At 35.0% G+C, this 22239-nt stretch overlaps 1 protein-coding gene across 4 annotated transcripts in view; it reads right to left on the bottom strand.

The window, feature by feature from the left end:
- Positions 1 to 22239, bottom strand: part of NR2C1 (nuclear receptor subfamily 2 group C member 1) — a 76017-nt gene that overhangs the window by 44176 nt on the left and 9602 nt on the right. For all 4 annotated transcript variants that reach the window (XM_073788340.1, XM_019918533.3, XM_019918531.3 and 1 more), the window contains exons 4-10: positions 20200 to 20281; positions 18823 to 19002; positions 17630 to 17777; positions 17440 to 17530; positions 13093 to 13277; positions 11717 to 11882; positions 5928 to 6049 (exon numbers count right to left, since the gene is read on the bottom strand). In XM_073788340.1, the coding sequence (XP_073644441.1) occupies positions 5928 to 6049; positions 11717 to 11882; positions 13093 to 13277; positions 17440 to 17530; positions 17630 to 17777; positions 18823 to 19002; positions 20200 to 20281 (974 nt within the window). The remainder of the gene's footprint in view (positions 1 to 5927; positions 6050 to 11716; positions 11883 to 13092; positions 13278 to 17439; positions 17531 to 17629; positions 17778 to 18822; positions 19003 to 20199; positions 20282 to 22239) is intronic.

Below are 22239 nucleotides of genomic sequence, written 5' to 3'. Positions count from 1 at the left end.
TGCTGCCCTCCCTTCTTGGAATGTGCTTTCCCCAATTTGTTTTACTGGCTAATTCCTGTTTATCCCTCAAAATATAACTCAGAGCTCACTTTTTTTTTTGCTGTGCTGCACAGCATGTGGGATGTGAATTCTCCGATCAGGGATTGAAACTGTGCCCCCTGCAATGGAAGCACAGAGCCTTAACCACTGGTCCGCCAGGGAAGTCCCAGAGCTCACTTTTTAATTGAAACATTCTCTTACCACATTCTTCTCCCCAAGATAGTTAATTACACCCCTTCAGTGCCATAAATACACTTACATTTTATACTTATTTCATGGTATTCTAATTTATTGGTTTAGGAATCTGTCTCCTATACTGGATTAAAACCTCATTGAATGCACAGACTCCTTTATTCATTTCTGTATCTCAGTGAACAGCACAGAAGACAGCATATAAAATGAATCTGCAAATGATTTCTGATTATAGGGGATACAGAATAGGCAGAAGTGAGAACTCACAACCATTTTCCATTTAAGTAATCTTTAAACCAAGAACTATATACTTTATTATAAACAAGGTAACAAAAGAATGAGATTTCTTTTCCCTTTCTCTAAAGAGATTTAAGGCGCTAAGAACATCTTATAGGAAATATGTACATCCTGATAAAAGGCACTTAAACTTTTTTCTTAATAAATCTTTAAAATTAGGATAATCGATAGGATAATCAGCATGTTTAACATAAATCGTTCATCAAGTTAAGGACCATAGCCACCTTTACAACATTACATTTTATTTAAGAATTGAATATATTCAAACAAATGCTAATATTGTCAACTTCAGAGTACAGAAAGTAATTTTTTTCACTGGGAAGTATTCAGGTGAAATTTTATCTCCAAGCTGATCTCTCATTTCCATTCAGTATCTGAGAAGAATTACTTGCCATAAGAAATTGGCTATCAAAATCTATTTGAAAGTAAAGTTTAAATGAAGAGAAAATCAGTATTTTTAAATCTCCATATAGGGCTTCCCTGATGGCACAGTGGTTAAGAATCCACCTGCCAATGCAGGGGACATGGGTTCGAGCCCTAGTCAGGGAAGATCCCATATGCCACGGAGTAACTAAGCCCATGTGCCACAACTACTGAGCCTGTGCTCTAGAACCCACAAGCCACAACTACTGAAGCCTGCATGTCACAACTACTGAAGCCCACACTCCACAACAAAGAGTAGCCCCTGCCCCCCACAACTAGAGAAAGCCTGTGTGCAGCAACAAAGATCCAACACAGCCAAAAATAAATTTTAAAAAAATCTCCATATAAAAATGATTAAAATTTCAATCTTGGAAATTCCCTGGTGGTCCAGTGGTTAGGACTCCATGCTCTCACTGCCAAGGACCCGGGTTCAATCCCTGGTCAGGGAACTAAGATCCTGCAAGCTGCATGACCAAAAAAAAAAACAAAAAGAAAGAAAAAAAGAAAAAGATTCAATTTCAAACTAAATCAAATGAAATAAAAGATAACAAGATATTACTTTCATTTATCAGAAAAGATGGATAAAATCCAGTATTCAGAAGGGTGTGAGGAAATAAGCATTCATTCTCATTCATTGCTTGTATGAGCATAAACTGACTGAATAGCTTTCTGGAGGACAATTTGGTAGTACCTGCCAAAAAACTATAATGTATATACCCTCTTAGACTCAACAATTCCACTTGTAAGAAGCTATTTTGTAGAAATACTAACACAAGTAGGAAAACATATATATATAATGCTACAACGCTTACTGTAGCTTTGGATATAACATGACCACCAGAAAACACTAGCCAACAACCCAAATGTTTACTAATAAGGGATAAGTAAACTATAATAAATCCATAAAATGGAATACTTAAGTAGCCATTAAGAAGAATAGGAGAGTACACGTGCTGATATAAGATGTCCATTATATAAGTGTAAAAAGAAAGGCAAAGAATAGGATGTGTAAGTGTTTGTGTATTTGATTGAATGTGGCATGGAAAAGATCTGGTAGGAAACCAAACTTTAACAGTGGGGTTAGTTACCTCGGGAGAGTAAAGTTTTACTTTATATTGCTATACGTAAGTATTACTTTAACATTTTACAAACATGAGGAAAAGGTTAAAAGCAAACATGATGGAAAAGTCTGAAGTAATTCGGTTTTCACCTTACCGCTGATTCTGAAGTTTAAAAGAGGAAACAGCTAACCAAGGTAATCAACCAGTGAACAAAGAACAGGGAAAAGAACAGAGCCAACTGATTAAAAAAGCCAAAGTTTTTAATGGCCTGTGCTACAGCTCTTAGTAAGAAAATATGTTGGCATTGTTGAGGATGACTTAGAGAAAACGTTAAGGAGTATCAGTGCAAAGGATGAGTACCCCTAAGGAAAAAAGATGAAAAGTGGCAACTGAGGAATTAACCACCAGATTATTTTGTTTCCAAAGGAAAAGTGAAAGAGTTAAATGCAGAGATCAATTATAGAAAGATATCTATTTACATTTTTTTAAGATTTTTTTTTGATGTGGACCATTTTTAAAGTCTTTATTGAATTTGTTACAGTATTGCTTCTGTTTTATGTTGTAGTTTTTTGGCCACGAAGCACGTGCGATCTTAGCTCCCAGCCCAGGGATCAGACCCGCACCCCCTGCATTGGAAGACAAAGTCTTAACCACTGGACCTCCAGGGAAGTCCCTCTATTTACACTTTTTATCCAAAACATAAAATCCTTGTAGTACACTTAGCTACATTGTTCAAGTATGTTTCTTCAAAGTTCATTCAGAAAGAAAAACAGCAAGTCTCCTTTAGAAAGAAGGTTCCTAAGAGTATGAAGGAAAGTGAGCATTTACTATCTACTTTGTCAGCAGCACTGTGTTGAAGAAGTTTACACCGATCAGCTCCCTTAAGTAGCATGAAGCATTTCTGCTAATTTACAGATGTAGAAGTGGAGCCTCAGTTAAATAACAGAGCTAGCAAACGAATAAATCCAGAATTTGAACCAAGGTGGTCAAAGTCTACGCTTTTTTAAAATAAATCATTACAAATTTTAGGAAGTAAAATGCTAAAGTCACATTTCTCAGCAGAGACCTCCTCCATTCAAGGCTAATATCTGTGGTGTAAGGGCATGTGTGCTGCCAGTTTTTTCTTGTTAGGGAAAACAAACAAATGACGATTGTAGTCACATTATACCACCTATTTTCAAAACACCTTTCCTTTGAGAAGCAAAAAGAGCTGGGTAGAGGAGGCAGTCAGGTGCAACGCAAGTGTTAATAAATAAAATAAGTTGCATAACAGTAAACATAACTTCTTTCACAAATAGATATAGGTATTTTCCTCTAACAATTGTACTACATTGTTAATGTTCATTAAAATATGTATGTAGTACTCATAATCAGAGATCAGATCATCGTTTACACTATTTATTTTGATAAAGGAATATGACTTTTGAACTCACCTATACCTGGGGATAACCTAACCATTTGGCTTTATATAAGCAAGGCATTATACTTTACCTGGTAGCATCTGTTTTTTCCTTAGGGAAAAGTAGTGATATGGCAAGAGAACTGGTTTCAAACCCACAGTTATAGTAAACATTACTCTGTTTCAGTGGGATTTTAAGAGTCAACTTTCAGGGTTAGCATTTAATGGAAGGTTTTTAAATTATTCAGTAAAGTCTCCTGTAGCAAATGGTGATAGCTTGGAACTTTTGGTTACAAGAATCTAGTTAAAGCGGACTGCTGCCTTTACTCCAGACAAATCATGTCCAGTGCCCCTCCCCCCAAATGAGTCTATTACTGTAGTCACTTACCTAAATTATGCAGATAGAACTGAAAAACAACTGAATTCCTGTAAGTATTGAAACTACAAATCTTAAACAGAAAAGTAACATCCTTGTAAAACAGAGGAAGATTGTAAAATACAAATAGTATTAACTACCCACTGTATAAGAGTCTTTAAACTACTGTTCCCCTCCATTAAATTGACCAAAACAAACTTGACTTTTAGAAAATGAGTAACGTTGCTTTGTTTCTCTCTGTAAAATTAGGGCTTTGTTTCCAAGTTTTGTATCCAGAGATAAAAATGCAAGCAATGCCAGTTTCTAGGAGACTCAGAATAGCTTTTATTACAGCATAAAAGAATTTCCCATCATTAGTACTTAGTTGTCATCCATCTGATTAATTCAAACTATAAATTATCTAGATAGTGATAATAAATTAGAGTTTACGTAGCAATTAATGACTTCAAATGCTACACAATAGTTAATTCTAATTGCAAAGAGTTCTGTGGCAGTTATATTGAAACTGATTTTTCAATACAGATCACAGGGAATTGTGGCTGCCACTATAAAATTATAACTGGAAACTCCAGGCTTCATTTCTGGTTTCTCCAACATTCGGACTATTTCTATAGGATAATCACACTCAATTTAACAGACATACTTAAGATCAATGGTGTTATAACCAACTCAAGGAATTCAAATCACTCCCTGCTACATCTTTCCTTTTGTTTTTTACTATAATAATTGATAACCTATTATGAAAAATATCACCAGGTTACTTTTCAAGGCATATGTATGCCAGTTACAAGCTTAAGGAATCACGTTTAATGCTTTAAAATAAATAAACTGTTAACATGTAAATTTACATTGTATTTTAATTTTTTCTTAAGCAGACTGGAGAAATCCTAAAAGTTAAATGTTATTTTGAGAGAGAGGGCTATCAATCATTTTAAATTGAAGGTTAACCATTCTAAATCAGGCTTTTAGTCTATGCAACTATATTATTTAAGTACATGATTTAATGCATGGTACATCCAACACTAATTAATAAGTCAAATTATAGTGGGGTTCTATATACGCCTTTTACAGTCATGATTCAGATATGTTTTTTAGTTATATTCAAAATATTCTCTAAGGATAAAGAATGAGCAGTTATTATTCCTATTTGGCGAATGGGAAGACAGATGTACAGGATATGAAACTGAACTGTTTATGAAATCATATTGTAGAGTAAGGTCCTACAACTCAAACAATACTTTTCTAACTATGGGCTTAACTTTTTCCATGGTCTCTTTGCTTCTTCATCCCAGTTACTTTAAAGCAATATAAGTAAATCTGGCAAGCTTTAGATAAAGCTCGGGTTCCTTAGAGTAGACCATTTTCCATTACCATCTAATTCAAACAGAGTACAGATGTGCCCTTTAGTGGCAAACCAAATTTCCAAATCATCACAGTGGTGGTATGGGATAATTTAAATTTTCTTACCCTTTTTGTTGGGCAACCACATGATTCTATTTTCAAACATATTCAGTGTATACAAGTTTCAGCACCTTATTAACAAGCCTGAGGTGACACTGAAACAGTGGTGGTGGAGGGAAACAACAACCCCAAGACATCCCTAGAGCCTCCCTAATTTAAGCCAATCAAAGATGGCCTATTACAGGGCTTCCCTGGTGGCACAGTGGTTGAGAGTCCGCCTGCCGATGCAGGGGACACAGGTTCGTGCCCCGGTTTGGGAGGATCCCACATGCCGCGGAGCGGCTGGGCCTGTGAGCCATGGCCGCTAAGCCTGCGCGTCCGGAGCCTGTGCTCCACAGCGGGAGAGGCCACAACAGTGAGAGGCCCGCGTACCGCAAAAAAAAAAAAAAAAAAGATGGCCTATTACAAATGCTGGCCATGATTTATCAGCTCCACTGCATTTACTTCATTCAAATTATTAACTTAGTCAAATTATGAAGTTCAGATAATCTTCCACATAAAAATAATATACAGTAAATACCACCTGCCATGATTCATCATATAAATGACAAAATTTCAAGTTATAATGTTATATAATTTCCCCCCCCTTTAATCAAATCCTCCCAAAATAAAAGTTCTTGCCTAATGTACGTCTGTACTAGAAAATCACACTTATATTCAAGGACTTCAAGACACTTACCCTAGAGCCTGGAAGGAAGGAATCGAAAGTGCCCAGTGCATTGATAAGAACAGCAGTCTGGAGGCAGACTCCCCAATGTAGTGCACATTCAGGTACTCAGGCATAGGAGATGGCATGGTGAGCTAGTGCGAACAGGGACTGAGGTAAGTTATCTTACGTCGGACAATTCTAAATCATCATTTCTTTGAAAAACTTAAATGTAAACATATCAAATAACTAATATATTAACCCAAAGGCAAATCTTGAAATAATCCAAGTCACTAGATTTTACAGCTAAAAATAGGATTTAGAATAAATGAGAAGACCACAGTTTCTAACAAAGCAAATTCAGATAAAGCAGAATTCCACTTAACAAATACCAACCATGACATCTGGTTGTTTTTTAAAATTTATTTTTTGTCTTGGTCTAATAACATGTCTTTTCCTTCCCTCCCTTCATTAACAGTGATATACAACAAATTCAGTTTAAGGAGCAATCCTTTATGTTAAATGTCCCTTTCATTTAGGCTACGGGGATAACAAATTCAAATGCTTACAGGGTCAGGAGAATAATGAGTGAAGTGAGCCTGCTGATGCCGTTTGGAAAGTGCATATTCCCAGATAAAGGGCATGACTGTGACTTGAATTCAACACACTGAAAACTTATGGGAATTTGGGCTCAGTACTACCAGCTCTTTCAATTTTTCAAAGAGCAGCTTCTTTGTAAAATCTCCCCATTTAATCTACAGGTAAAACAAAATGTGTCTGTGGCCATAATGCTCACAGGCTATCTATCAGTCTGTACTGCAGACCGTAGGTAATTATTTTAAATGTGTTGGAAATAAATATCCTACATCAAAATACTTCTAAAAGCATTTTTGAAAATCTTGTTAAAGAGAACTTTTATTGCTATAAATGAAATGTAATTTCATCCATAAGAAACTTTTTTTCTATTTTAAAATTATTAAAATGATCAATAATATCAAGCATAGGTGACGATACAGGGAAACACATACTTCTGAGTATTGGTAAAGTGAAGGGCAATTTGGCTGTATCTATCAAAATTTTAAAATTGAGTTTATCCTATGACCTAACCGTGCCACTTCTAAATCTCTATTCCAAAAAGATACTTGCATACATCCACAAAAAAGCACATATAAGGATGTCCATTTCAGCACCACTCTTAACAGAGAAATTAAATGCTGGCAATAACCCAATCTTCTATCTCTAAGAAAAAGAATAATCCATGCTATAAGGTACCCTGTAGGCATTAAAATTAGTAAGATAAACTGAGATAGCATAGGAAAAACATTTCACAGACATCTACGTAGAAAAAAACAGCAAAATAATATGTAGATGACCCAATTTATGTTAAGAAGAGAGTATGTGTATATACATATACATTTTATATGTATTATATTATATATATGTGACAGGAGGAGATACACCACACAGTTAACAGTGGCTACCTCTATAGTGGGATGGGTGGATACGTCCATATGTATTTTTCTGGGGAAGGCATATATAGCTTTTATCAGATTCTCAAAGGTGTCTACGATGCCAAACAGATCAAAGGTTTTCATCAAAATGATATCAAAGTTCTCTGGAAATGTTATATAAAAATGCAAAAAATATTAACTTCCTTTGTTCAATATTAGCCATAAATGGTTTATCTACTTATAAATGGTGTCAAGTAATAAAACAACAGGGCAACTGACAGTTGAAATTCCATGTGTGAAAAGATAATTTTTTAAATGTTTAAGAAATGTTTACTGGAGCAGTAAATTAAAATAACATTACTTAAGACAATTCTTAAAAGAACTGTAGGTAAGCAGATATTAAGCATGATAAATATAATTATTAGGATGCAACGGTTTCTGCACATAAGTATATGAAAAACAAATTGGGAACTATCATACATTTTCAGGACTGTCTAAGGTGAGTAGGGGAAAAAAAGCCTGAAAAGTCGGGGATTACCAAAGATTACTAGTTTTAAGGGGGGGAGGAATAAGATGCAAAAACAAGATTACCCTTTGCTAAGTAGTTTAAAATCACTTTTAAACAAATGAAATACTTATAATATGTAAAAACTGGATATAAGGGCTAAAAGTACAGATGCACCCTGATTTACACAACAGTGGTGACAACGTTGCAAAGTCTCTGTTGCTCTATCATAAAACTGAAACCACTTGCAATATATACTAGAAGAATTCATTATTCAAGACTGCCATGTTGTATTATTTTATATAGAGAGGAAATGGCTTGTAATTTATCTATTTTACATACTTAATTTTCTTAAAGCAAGATATACCTCTAGCAATATCAATCAGAAAGCCAATGCTAGCTGAAGAAACAATTCATTCAACAGGTCTTTTAGACTGAAAAGACAAAGATTTCTTCCTCTGTACAGAGAAGGTAAATTTCTACTACAAAGGTGTTAAAGTTTCCCAAAAATGCCTGTGGATTTTCAGGTTTATAAATTGAATTAAACACATTTTTCAAATTATGCACATTTATTATATTAAGATGACTTTTAAAAAGAGTGTTGACAGGAACTAAACTTGGCTACCCATTTTAGAAGTAATTACTTGCCTGCAATTACCTTTCTAGCAGTTCTGAAAACAGGCTGAATGATACAGCTTCTAAAAAGCTATCTGGGGACTTCCCTGGTGGTGCAGTGGTTAAGAATCCGCCTGCCAGTGCATGGGACATGGGTTTGAGCCCTGGTCTGGAAGATCCACATGCTGCGGAGCAACTAAGCCCGTGTGCCACAACTACTGAGGCTGTGCTCTAGAGCCTGCAAGCCACAACTACTGAGCTCGCATGCCAAAACTACTGAAGCCCACGCGCCTAGAGCCTGTGCTCCGCAACAAGAGAAACCACTGCAATGAGAAGCCCGTGCACTGCATCGAAGAGTAGCCCCCACTCGCCACAACTAGAGAAAGCCCCCGCGCAGCAACAAAGACCCATAGCAGCCAAAATAAATAAATAAATATAAATAAATAAATAAATAAATAAAATAAAAAATCATTTGACTTGAATTAGCAGACCTGGATTCTATAATACTTTCAACTTGTCATTAATTAGCTGTGTGACCCTGGATTACATAGTAATTCAGCAACCATATTACTGCATCTTTCACTGTGATCCACTAAGCTAGGTGTTGTAGTCTCAACAGAGGAATAAAATGGAAACTGAATGAGCTATAGAGAGGGCCAAGAAAGGGGCAGGCATGTCTGAGAAACGATGGGCAATGGAAAACTACTGAAGAATTTTAGGCAGCACAGAAGCATAACTGGATTGTTTATTTAACAAATATCACTCTGCTACCAGTGCACAGGACAAGATGAGGAGACTGGAAGCAAAGGTTAATTACTATTAACAGTTTAAGTAAAAAATTTGTAAAGGAATGAAATATGGCAGTAAAAATGAAGAGGAAGCGAGAAATTCAACAATAGAATGGTTAGGATTCTGTCATGGAATGGAAGGTAGTGAGGTTTGGGGAGAATGATAATGTCTCCCAAACATCAAACATGGTGACTAGAAGGATTGTGATTCTAATATTGAGATAATGAACATCAGAGAGGAACAGTTTTAGAAATACCTACCTCTGTCTCATATGCTTATTTTTAAATGGTAATTCTATCCACCTTGATTATTTGTATAGGAAATTTAAAAAAATCAAGTGGAATAAAGTATATGAAATCACACCAGAAACTAAAGTTTAATAAAAATGTTAAATATTACTATTGTTCTAGATTCTTCAGAATCAAAATGCAAGTTACATATTAGACTATTTCTTCTTAATGTCTAGAATGCTTTCAATAAGACAACGAAAGCCTCCAAACCTCTTCTCATTTACAAAACGACAATAAAAATCCAAAGCTTCTCAACAGACCGTGGTGAGGCTCAAATGAAAGAATGTGCATGAAAGCAGGTGCAAACTGCACTGTACACAAAAATGCCAGAGAGAAACAAAATGCTAGTTAGTTCAGCAATTGAGAGGACTGAATTTTTGATTATAGATATCAGGGCTTGAAACTCATGACAATAAAATCTCAGTGAGAGAACTAATCATGACAGTACCAGGCTGGGAACTCACTGAAAAGTAAAACTCAAGAGGCTGTAAATAAGAATCAGAGAAGAAAGGAGCTGTCCTTTCCAGGAGAGCAAGAAACTTCATAGTGCTGATTCTGAGGATACCCAGAGTATGGTGGGTCAAAGACAGAATGAAAAAAACCAATTCTAGAAGGGAAAAAAAAGTTCTAATTTCCCCAATTCACCTGTCCAAAACAAATTTTTAAAGAATGACACTGATTATTCCCACTGCCTGTTCTTACAGCCCCCATAAATTTTTTTCTTGTAAAGTGCAAGTAAAACATTTCTAATTTTTTCCATGTAAATTATCTTTGGTGAAATGTTCCATAAAGACTGGTTTCACTGATATGTTTTATTGCCTATATCAAATTACAGAATTATTTAAGTCACTGTGAGGTTTCTCTGGGCCATTTCTACAAGTCAAATTTTACAAGAATAAATTTTATCATATGCAGTTCTGGCCAGTGTTAGATTTATTTTGTGTTCATTATTTCTGCCAGTAGCACACATATCTATTTGATAACTGTGCATATTTTTGTAAGAAATCCATGGAAATTTATAATCTATAGTAAAGTTAAGAGCAACTACCCTCAGGTATTCCAGGACTGCTATGCATTGCTAATTGAAATCTCCTAAGTACTTGCAATCACTTGCATATGATTCGCTGACAGTACTCAGAGCTGGCAGAGCAAAGATAAAGAGTGGTTAAAATGGACGGGTCAAAACAGCAGGGTCTTAATGTAGGGCCTCAATGGTCAGCCTATCTATAGCTGTGGTCCAAATATTATTTGAATGACAAATCAAATGCCAGAAAGTTATTTTCTAATATTCTACATGCATTGTTTCTAGTATTCCACATGTATTGTTTCCATCATAAATTAACATATTTAAGGAAGCAAAAAAGAAATTACAAATGTATCTTCTCCAAGTGGTTAAAGTACAAAAAGTTAAAAAACAGAAGTTAGAATTAAATAATTTTAACCTTCTTAAAATAAAGCTGAGAGCTTCCCTGGTGGCGCAGTGGTTGAGAGTCCGCCTGCCGATGCAGGGGACATGGGTTCGTGCCCCGGTTCGTGAAGATCCCACATGCCACAGAGCAGCTGGGCCCATGGGCCATGGCCGCTGAGCCTGCACGTCCGGAGCCTGTGCTCCGCAGCGGGAGAGGCCACAACAGTGAGAGGCCCGCGTACCGCAAAAAAATAAAATAAAATAAAAAAATAATAAAAAAAATAAAGCTGAGAGCTAGCTAATTGGGGCAATATATAATTAATTGTGTTCTTTGTAGTTACTTGGTAAAAGCAGAATATCTGGGTCTTAGATAACTGGTTTACACTAAAGTAGTAGCAGCTAGGCGCTGGATAAACCAGTGGATTCAACACAGCACAAATGCCAATACTTAAGTTAAAAATACCACCATCAATAAAACTATATTTAATAGAGTCTAAATGAAAAAAATGTCTAAATGTTCTAAAAGCTAACTTTTATACTCTTAATCACATTATTTGATATAATGACTATGATTTATAAACAGGATGTTTTATTGAGCCATTATTTTGTATGTTTTAGCTGCTGTCTCAAATTCTATCAGGGGTATTTCTGACTTTAAAAGCACAACAAATATACTTTGATTTTTGAAAGGACAATTAAAATCAAAATGGTAACCAACATAAAAATTATGAAATATATATATATATACATATATATAGAAATACCCTGAAAGCTACATGTGAATCGCTGAGAAGTGGCCCCTCTTTTTCGATGTAATTTATGCTTGAGTCTCCAGCAATTAGATGTACGTTTCCTTCCATGCCCTCTACTGAGCTCTGACAGGCTGTGCTCTCTCCAGGATTCAATGCTTTTGCAAGAGTGTCAAATGCCCTATAAGGAGACATCAGAAGCTGTGAGCTTGGCCAATCTCCACAATAAAATGAAAATTCTATATAAAATTCTGAAGTTAAGATTTAGGCCTTAAAAATTGTTTAGAAAATAGAACTTTGGTGTATCACTGAGCATTCTATTTCAGTGATGTCTTTGACTCACTCTCTCCAAAAGCAACAAATTAAACTTCAAATATATCGTATGAAAAACTATATTATTATATTAATGTATTTTACCAGAGGATTAAAGTCTTTTAAAAAAACTTATGTAATTTAAGGGGAGAAAAATTCTTATGCTTTGGTATGAAAATATGCTTTTACAAGTTATACGTTTGATACTACAAGGTATCAGCCCATTTATTTTACATACATAAGTTATTTAGAAAACCAAGGGCAAGAACTTATGTTGACTTTATTGTATTCTACACAACACAAAGTTAGGTTTTAATTTTGTTTAAAAATTCAGAGAATACTTTAAAACTTATGGTAACACAGCTATATCTGAACTATAAGAATTTGAGATCAGGATGGCAAATAATATTAGCAAATTAACTAGTCAAAATAGCTCCCCATATTTTACAATGAAATGCCTTCTACAGCTCTTTAAAATCTCATATTTAACAAAGTACTTATTTGAGACTCTTAAATGCAGTTTCTTCAATATTTCAGAAGATGAATAGTGTGAAAAAAGCCTGAAAAAATCTGGTTTCTGCATCCTAAGTATTAATACCAAAAGAAGGAAAAGTAGAATTCTGATACGAGTTTCCTGAAGTGTAAACTTAAAATCGTAATTGATTCCACTAAGTTTTTAGAATCTATTTTCATCACTAGAAATTGGTGGGGAAAATGAACATGACTGCCTAGAAAGACAAATATTTAACTTTAAATACACAAAAGATAAAATCTGGCAACTAAGATATCTGAAAAATCAGACCCAAATTATCATCTTTATTGAAAAAAAAATTCCTGAATTTTATGACTACATTTCTAATCTTATCTTATTCACTTATGGCTCACTGTTGACAATGTAACCTGCTGGACATTTTATATTGAATAGAATTTTTCAATTAAAATTTACTTATGCCTTAAGTTTTCTAAGTCTAATAGAAATGTTTTTTGAAACTTCTATAAATAATATTTAACATAAACATATTTTAAGAAATACTAAAGGACACTTGAGCAAAAGGACACATAATCAAAACAGACCTTACCTTGAAACATCACCATTAGTCTGCATTTCTTGATGAAATTCACACAAAGAGGTATCACCATTGCTTAAGCTTTCAATCATAGACATTTCGTTACTATTTTGAGAAAGATCTTTAGTTTTTCCAAGGTTTGCTAATGATGTAACCACACTTGCCAATGTACTTAAATCTCCCTGACATGATTCAGCCTTTAAAAAAAAAAAAAAAATTAAAATTCTGCAAATTGGTTATCAGTAAACTTTTAAATCTGAAATACCTAATTCTAGAGTATGAAATGCCAAAAGAAAAGTACTCTAAGATAAATGAAATCCAAAAAGTAAAATCAAAGAGCTCTGAGCTTTGAGGTAACTTGAGGAAACTACAAGTTTAAAAATATCAGGTACATTTCCTAGGAAATGTTTATACAAAAGTTACCTTAAACTAAAAACTGCACTTACTGGCTAATCTATCCATGTAACAATTGCTTTCTCTGTAAAAGGACATTACATTAGATGATCTTTCAAGTCCTTTTTAGCATTAAAATTCTGATAATATTATTACAGTAATTTCCAAAACTTATTATACAAACTTTAAAGTTATATCGGATAAAATTAATGTTTTATTAATGAAAAGAGAAAAAAAAGGAAAGTGGATTATTGAACAGACTTCTAGGATGCCAACTTTTACCAGCCACTGTGTTAAATGCATTGAACATCAGGCACTGTGTAGCTGGAAAGTCTCTTTACATATTTAAGATATTGGGCTTTTGTTATACATTGCACGTTTTCCTATTTGTCTTCAGCTTTTATTTTTGTTAATGTGTATTTTTATGCATATAAACTATAATTCTTTTATAAAAAAACTTTCTATCCTTAACTCTCTGACTACCCAGAAATATAATCTGTACAGGAAAGGCAGGTAAGTGCTTGATTTTTCTTCCTTTTACTTACCTATTTTTAGAGCAATGAATCAATGCCATAGCAACTTCTCATGATGAAGGATGAATTCTGAGTATCATTTTAAATTCAGATTTTTATAAATTTTATGTGCTTCAATTCATTAGTTATTCTTTTATAAATGCTCTAATTATTCTACCCTAACCTAATGAAAGGCCCTTCGTTGCCTTCTATGGCCTATTGATAGGACCACAGATATTTAAAATTATTCATTATAGCTTTTTTTTTTTTCTTCCTTTTTTGGCTCTATTGGGTCTTAGTTGCAGCATATGGGGGATCTTCATTGAGGCACGCGGGCTCTTCATTGTGGTGCACGGGCTTCTCTCTAGTTGCAGCATGCGGGTCTTCTCTCTCTGGTAGTGGCGCACAGGCTCCAGGGCACGTGGGCTCTATAGCTTGTGGCACGTGGGCTCTAGTTGAGGCGTGCGAGCTCAGCAGTTGTGGCACGCGGCTTAGTTGCCCCATGGCATGTGGGATCTTAGTTCCCTGACCAGGGATCGAACCCGTGTCCCCTGCATTGTAAGGCAGATTCTTTACCACTGGACCACCGAGAAAGTCCCCTCATTATACCCTTACGGTTTTTGTTTTTAGTGTTATTAATCGTAAGAGGATAGATATGTTTCCTTGAATTTCATTTCTTTTTTTTTTTTTAATTTAAATATTATTTATTTTTTGGGGCTGTGTTGGGTCTTCACTGCTGTGCGGGGCTATCTCTAGTTGCAGTGAGTGGGGGTTACTCTTCATTGCAGTGCACGGGCTCTAGGAGCACGGATTTCAGTGGTTGCAGCACATGGGCTCAGTAGTTGCAGCATGTGGGCTCTAGGGTGCGTGGGCTTCAGTAGTTGTGGCGCATGGGCTCAGTAGTTGTGGCTGGCAGGCTCTAGTGCACAGGCTCAGCAGTCGTGGCTCCCGGGCTTAGTTGCTCCGTGGCATGTGGGATCTTCCTGCCCCAGGGATCGAACCCGTGTCCCCTGCATTGGCAGGCAGATTCTTAACTACTGCACCACCAGGGAAGTCCTGAACTTCATTTCTTCTATCAATTCTTTAGTTTATGCGAAATTGATTTCACTGAATAGGTAGGCAAGTAAGTTTTGTGCTCTCCCCAAATTAATGAATGGTCCTAGAATCATTTACTCAGTAATCCACTAGTTACTGAGTTTCTTACAGGATTGCTACTTACATGTTTTTTACTTAATCCTCACAACCCTGTGAAATAGGAATCATCATCCCTTTATTATTCATAAGAAGAATTACCCATCGTCACTCCAGCAGTAAGCAGTGGAGGCAGGATGGGAAGTCAGACTGTCTGACTGGAAAGCCCATGCTCCTAACCACTGCTCCAGCCTTCTTTTATATATATGAGTAAAAGGAGTTAACATTTTTAGGTATTCTTATTTTCAACTAAAACTTAAACACTTATATAATCTCTTCCATTTCATAACCTATGTATCTAACTAGATGTTTAATGTGGAAAGATCTCATATTGTAACTTGACAGTTTTGGGACCATTCGTCAGAAACTAACCGCACAAGACTGTTAATACAATTTAATATAAAAACATATAGAAAACTACAGTGTCTGGGCAAATAGTAATTTTTCAACAAAACTTAGTTCTCTTCCTTTCCTAATGGAGGTAATGTCAATGAAATTGTAACCACCATTCTAAGCACAAACCATGTAGATAAGGATAAGTGAAATCTTGTATGTAATTTCTCACGATGTATATTTATGGTAAGATACCAAATCTCCTCAATTAATAACAACATGCTAAAGCTCAGCCTGTAAGGTAGACACTCTTATTATCCCTTATTTTACAGATGAGGAAAGAAACTGAGGCACTAAGAGGTCAAATAACTTGCCCAAGGTTATGCAGCTAGTAAATGGCAGATGAAATTTGACTCCAGAGCACAAGTATTAAGAGTGCCTTAAAGTATCAAGCAACAAATAACAGCATAAATCTGGCCATATATAGACTGAATAATCTTATGGGGCATATGAAACCAGATCACATTATAGCCTGAGAGAAACACTATTCATAGTCTCTCTGAAATCTGTCTTCAGGAAAAATGTTTAACACTAGAGAAACTCTACATGCTGGATCTAAATAAGCAAACCTTTTTTCTTTCAGACGCCTTGCTCAATAAAGAGCTGCTCCAACTCTCTAAGAGAACCCAGATGACCTGGATACATAATATGAGAGCTCATGCAACCCTACTCCTATTTTTGACTCAAGTCAATGTTTTGAGAGGTGTGCTAGGAATTTCTCTTCACCTGAAATATTTTAAGTATTTTAACACTAAAATCTGTAGGAGAACACAAAAGGAATATAAAGAATTTTATACTTATACATTTCTATTTCTGAGGACTTTTATTTCAAGATGAAAGAAACCTGGAAGAGGGCTTCCCTGGTGGCACAGTGGTTAAGAATCTGCCTGCCAATGCACAGGACACGGGTTCGATCCCTGGCCCACGAAGATCCCACATGCCACGGAGCAACTAAGCTCGTGTGCCACAAATACTAAGCCTGCGCTCTAGAGCCCGTGAGCCACAACTACTGAGCCCGTGTGCCACAACTACTAAAGCCCATGCGCCTAGAGCCCATGCTCTGCAACAAGAGAGGCCACCACAATGAGGAGCCTGCGCGCCGCAACAAAGAGTAGCCCCTGCTCACCACAACCAGAGAAAAGCCCGCGTGCAGTGAAGACCCAATGCAACCAAAAATAAAATAAATAAAATAAAATAAATAAATTTATATATTAAAAAAAAGAAACCTGGAAGACATTTAAATGTTTGTCATTTTCACATTGAAGCTATAATTGTTCTAGTGGAATAATGAACATTTCTACTGATAAAGTTAATTTGTATTACCAGGACTCGCAAAACGGAGGCTGCTCTAGTGACCTGGTCCACTTCACAAACCTAAACCTAAGTCAGTTTGCACTTAAAGGAAACACCTTTCAAGGAAACCTATCATACACCAGTCACAATCCTCCTGCTCCAGCTTTAGTGAGCTCACCTTACTCTAGACAACAGGACTCGATAGATTCACAAGAGAATCCCCAACCTCTGTGCCAATTAAGCCGTTTCCTCACTGCTGCTTCAAATGCTCTATAAAACTCACTCTTGACTAAATTTCCTCTGGAAGAGTGTTCCACTGCTTGTGAGCACTGTAATCTGCTAATCCATGGATTGTTTTCCCTTAAATAAGGGACATTAAACTCATCACTAAAATCTTTTAGTTTTGTCATTTGACACTACCAAATCGTTGATGATAATTTGTTAAAAAAAAAAAAAAGCAATTTGTAACAGGGAAAATTTAAGACCAAATCTATTGGCCAAATTGATGGAGGAGAAAAGGAAAAAATTTTAAAAGCTTAAAAAAATTTAAGCTTTAAATTAATTGTACTAAACACACCTTATCTGGTGTCATCAGCATAGTTGACTCAGTTTTTAGGCCAGACTGATGAATATTCACAAACATTCCTGAATCTAAGAGTCCTGCTGACCTGTAACAAATAAGTACAAATTTAGCCTTAGTTTCACTGGGAAGAAAAACAAATTACCAGCTCCTTAATATATGTGGTTTTTGGTTGTTTTTACTATACCTTGCAGTTTCACTATCTGTTACAAAAGTTGGAGTTGCAGCTAATGGGCTTCGAAGGTCTTTTCGAATGTAGATTTTTTCTGTTGAAGCGGCACAGTTGGAAGATTTTTCTCTTGATACTTCAATGGGTTTTCTTTCACACTGAACAGCTACAAAAATGTGTCAAACTTATATCACAATGCAGAATTTACAGGCAATTACAAATGTAAGCTTTAGGTCAGCAATGCTGCTAATGGGAGACATGGTTACTGTAACTGAACTCCAAAGATAACCATCAATCTTTAGAAATTATTTGCAAGTTCAACAAAGTTGCTTCAAAAGAGTAAAACTGGCCAATGTGCATCTCTTGTTCTCTTTCCTCTCCCTGCCCCAGCCGTGGCAGAAATGTAGAACTCCTATTTTTTAAAAGCTCACTGTCAAAAAGGAAACCTGAAGTTAGGAGTCCTTTAATTACCTATATAAGAGTATTAAAAAATGAAGTAATATTTAACCAACTGAAAACAATACTAATAGAGAACCACAAATAGACTGAAGTTAAATCTTTTTTCAGTTAAGGGCAGGGAGACTTTTGAGAAGCAATTCAATTGCTTAGTCTTCATTTATAAAACAGAGGTAATATATTTAATTTATTTTATAGCAATTTTATTTCATGATACTTAGGAGGTGGTATACTGTAGCTGTTAAATATACATTTTCTGAGAAAAAATAAACTGCCAAGATTAAAGTCCAAGTTCTGCCACTTATTAGTTGTGTGACCTTGGGCAAGTTACTAAATTTCCTCTGTTCACTCAAATGTAAAATGGATAACAGCAGCATCTACTGAGAATTTTGCTGTGAGAACAAATAAGTTAATTCATACGCTATACACAGAGTAAAGCATAATGAGAACTCAATACTAGCTATTTTCATTACCTTATTAATCACTTTAGTATTGATAGTTTAATCAAAAACTAAACATGTGTCTATTACCATGTTCAAACTAAAAATACATGCCTAGCATATAGTCACTCAATAAAGATTTGTTGAATGTATAAAAAATACATACATATTCACATATTTCTATATTTCTAGTTGGAAAACTTTAAATTAAAAACCATATATATTTGACATATTTTAACATGTTAATTTTAACACACTTCTAAGAGTGTGCCTGAATTCTTAAAAAGCATTCTCTCCTTTAAAGCTAATACATACAGTCTTGTTTCATTCCAAACGCAATACATCTTTGTAACCTGCAGTATTGACAACGATTTCGATGGTGTTTATTAATAATACAGTCCTTTGATCCTCGACATGAATAAACTAAATTTTTTCGGATACTTCTTTTAAAAAATCCTTTGCAGCCTTCACAAGTTACTGCTCCATAATGACGCCCTAAAGACAAAATGTTTAAGAAAACACAAAAGTCACATATTTCAGCACTGAAATGAAATAAGCCCATTTCTTCCCTTTAAACATGAGATGAAACTGAGATTTCTGAGTATATGACATAAAAAATTTTTTTAGGAATTACCAAACAGAGAATGGCGCAAACTTATTCTCTGATAAAATATATTACAGTATGAGTTTTTAAATTTTGTAAAGTAATCTTAACAATGGCATGGAAAATTTGGGAAGGAGAAGAAACAAAATCACCCATAACCCCATGATATAAAAACTATTTTCACTTCTGAGATCACTTACAAATTATAGTTCTGTTATATACTGTAAAAAGTTATTTTATTCTAAAAACTTTGCTCCAAAAAAAGAATATAATGTCAGTTAGTATTTGAAATCTAATAATCTTTCCTCATTGTGAGTTCCACTTTTAAATTTCTGGAGAAATCTGTTATACTTTGATAAGCCTATCGTTTCACAAACCATCTCTTTGGCACAACTATTAACAAACTGAATATACTCCTGGAAAAGCTCTAGTGGAGGTTTTTTTTAATGAAGCTATGGAAAAGATAAAAAAGATTAAAGAAAACAAGCCGGGCCCTTAAACTTATCCCACTGGCACTTGTGAATCTATATGAATAAATATGGGTGTGTATTTCTGGCATGAAGGAACTAAAATGGCATAACCCTGAGTACTAGAAATAGGCTTGGAGAAGTGCCTGCTCAGCTATGCAGAGCATTACACAGAGGTTAACCAGAGCCTTTCCACCTCAATAATCTGTTACTCTGTATTCCTGGAATGAGAACAGGACTCAACAGGTAGATTAACAACCTAATTATACATGTTATTAAGGATCACAACTAATTTTTAAGCAATTCCTTTGACAAAACTGGTTTCACATTCAGAAAAATTTCCACATGTTCGGTTTACTTTCAAAAAGTGAAACTGTCTTTCATAACTCTTTGAAATATGCATTTTATGTCATTGCAAGATCACATTAAACTGCACTGAAATAAAAAACCTTTAGGAGAATAAAAAGCTCTGGGGAAAAATCAGTTAAATTTCATAGGCTACAAATATGAATCATAAAAACAACCTGCTTCTTTTTCTTTTTACTTTCAGTAGAAGAAACATGGTAATGAGATAGTTATTTTAACAAGAGAACACATATAGGAGGTTATTTTTAATGTTACCTGATGCTTTGTCTCCACATACTACGCAAAGATCAAAAACCTTATTTGGTCCTTGTTCGGAGGAAGAATTATCTGTTAAGAGCTAAAGAAAACCCCCCCAAACAAACAAACAAACAAAAACACAATAATTTGTTGTTACTTAGTAATATTCTCATGTAAAAAATTAAAAGAACATTCAGTCAATCTTACTTTTTGCTTTCTTTTTCAAAAGTTATTCTAAAACTTTGAACTCTATTAGGCATGCATCGATTAAAGTATTCTTAATTTTCTTTACATATAGATTAAGACTCCCATGTTATAAAAAGCACAGACAGAAATAATACCTTTTTAATTTGTTCAATGATAATTTGTTCCATAACAATTTCATTAAAGTAAACAGAGTCTTAAAACACACAAATACATGAGCATTTTTTACTGTATCTCACCCATTACGTATTTATTATTCATATGGAACACATTAAAGTACTGCAGCAGTTATCAGTCCTATCATGACATTCGTCTTTGAATAACTCAGAACATTTCCATATGGAATGACATGACTAAAATAAGCTATAACAGCATAAAAAGATAAATCTGAATTTTTTAAATAGAAAAGGAGTTATAAAGAAAAAAATATGTTAAAGCATTTACTTGTAACTATGGAACATGACTGATATACAAAGGTATAAACTTTTCGAGCTGTCTAAGGTTTGAGTTAGGTGTAGAGGTTGAGAGCATGGACTCTGGAGTCTGTTAATGACAGCAAGTTAGTGGGGACTAGGTGGGATGGCCTTGGGCAAATCACCAAACCTCTTTAAATTATATTAAGAGCTCATCACTAGGTACAGCTAATGTAATACTGGCAAAGAAATACTAGTTTCTTCTTTCAGATTTATCCTTCAATCTTTCTGTCATTTTTTTCAATCTTTTGAAATGTGAACAAATTAAATTCAAGCCAAAAAATGCGTCATTTAGTAAACATCTTCCCCTGCTTTAAAACAGCCCACAAAATAAACCTCTACTTTGACTCTTTTTCTTCTCTTAGGGGTGTGAATGCCTTCAGGAATAATTCTGATTTTAAAAACTTTAAACAGTCATTAAAATACCTGTCCCAGGGAATTCCCTGGCAGTCTAATGGTTATGACTCCGCACTTTCACTGCCAAGCGTGCGGGTTCAATCCCTGGGTAGGGGAACTAAGGTCCTGCAAGCCAAGTGGCACAGCCAAAAAAAATTTAAAAATAAAATAAAATAGCAGTCCCTTACTATGTTATAGTGGCATCATTTCTTCTTATATCACCATAAAAATCAGTCTTCAATGAAAACTTAAACAAATAAACGAACAATTTCTGGTATTAGATGTCCTTTGAAAGCATCTATGACAAGTATCACTCTTTTCTTTAACAGCATATCTATTTCAAATGGTGCTAATATTTTATCTGCTATTATTCCTAAGGGTGGAAGAGACACTGAGAGGTTAATGGGCTTGCCCACATCCCATCTTGGTCACCAGACCAGAAATCAAATCTTTTTGGTCCAGGAGATTCTATCCTATACCTGGTTTCTCTTTCATTGCTCTCAGAGATGATCCATAACGTAGGCAAAGTACCAATATCATCTTAATTTTTAAATAGAGAAAGTCTTTTGAAAAAGAGTAACTTTAGAGTGAAGAAATCTTATATCACCTCTTAAGCCAGGTAATGTCACCAGTCATAAAACATGATGATAATAAGTACCCCTGATATGATATGATGAGAATGGCACTTAACCTCTGTGATCCTCCTCCCCAAAACCCACAACCCCAGTCTAACCATGAAAAAAAAAAAAGAATATCAAAGTCCCACAATGGGGCAACCTATAATATACCTGACCATTATACTTCAAAACTGTCAAAATCATCAAATACAAGGAAAGTCTGAGAAACTGTCACAGCTAAGAAGAGTCTAAGAAAACATGACAAATGTAGTATGGTATCCTGGAACAAAAAAGGATATTAAGTAAAAATTAGGGAAAGCTATGGACTGCAGTTGATGTATAAATACTACTAGTTCATTAATTATAAC

This window comes from Tursiops truncatus, chromosome 11 (assembly GCF_011762595.2).
Source record: "Tursiops truncatus isolate mTurTru1 chromosome 11, mTurTru1.mat.Y, whole genome shotgun sequence".
NCBI classification, from domain to species: domain Eukaryota; kingdom Metazoa; phylum Chordata; class Mammalia; order Artiodactyla; family Delphinidae; genus Tursiops; species Tursiops truncatus.
Note: the sequence above shows the minus strand (reverse complement) of the source record. Positions and strands in the feature narration are given on the sequence as shown.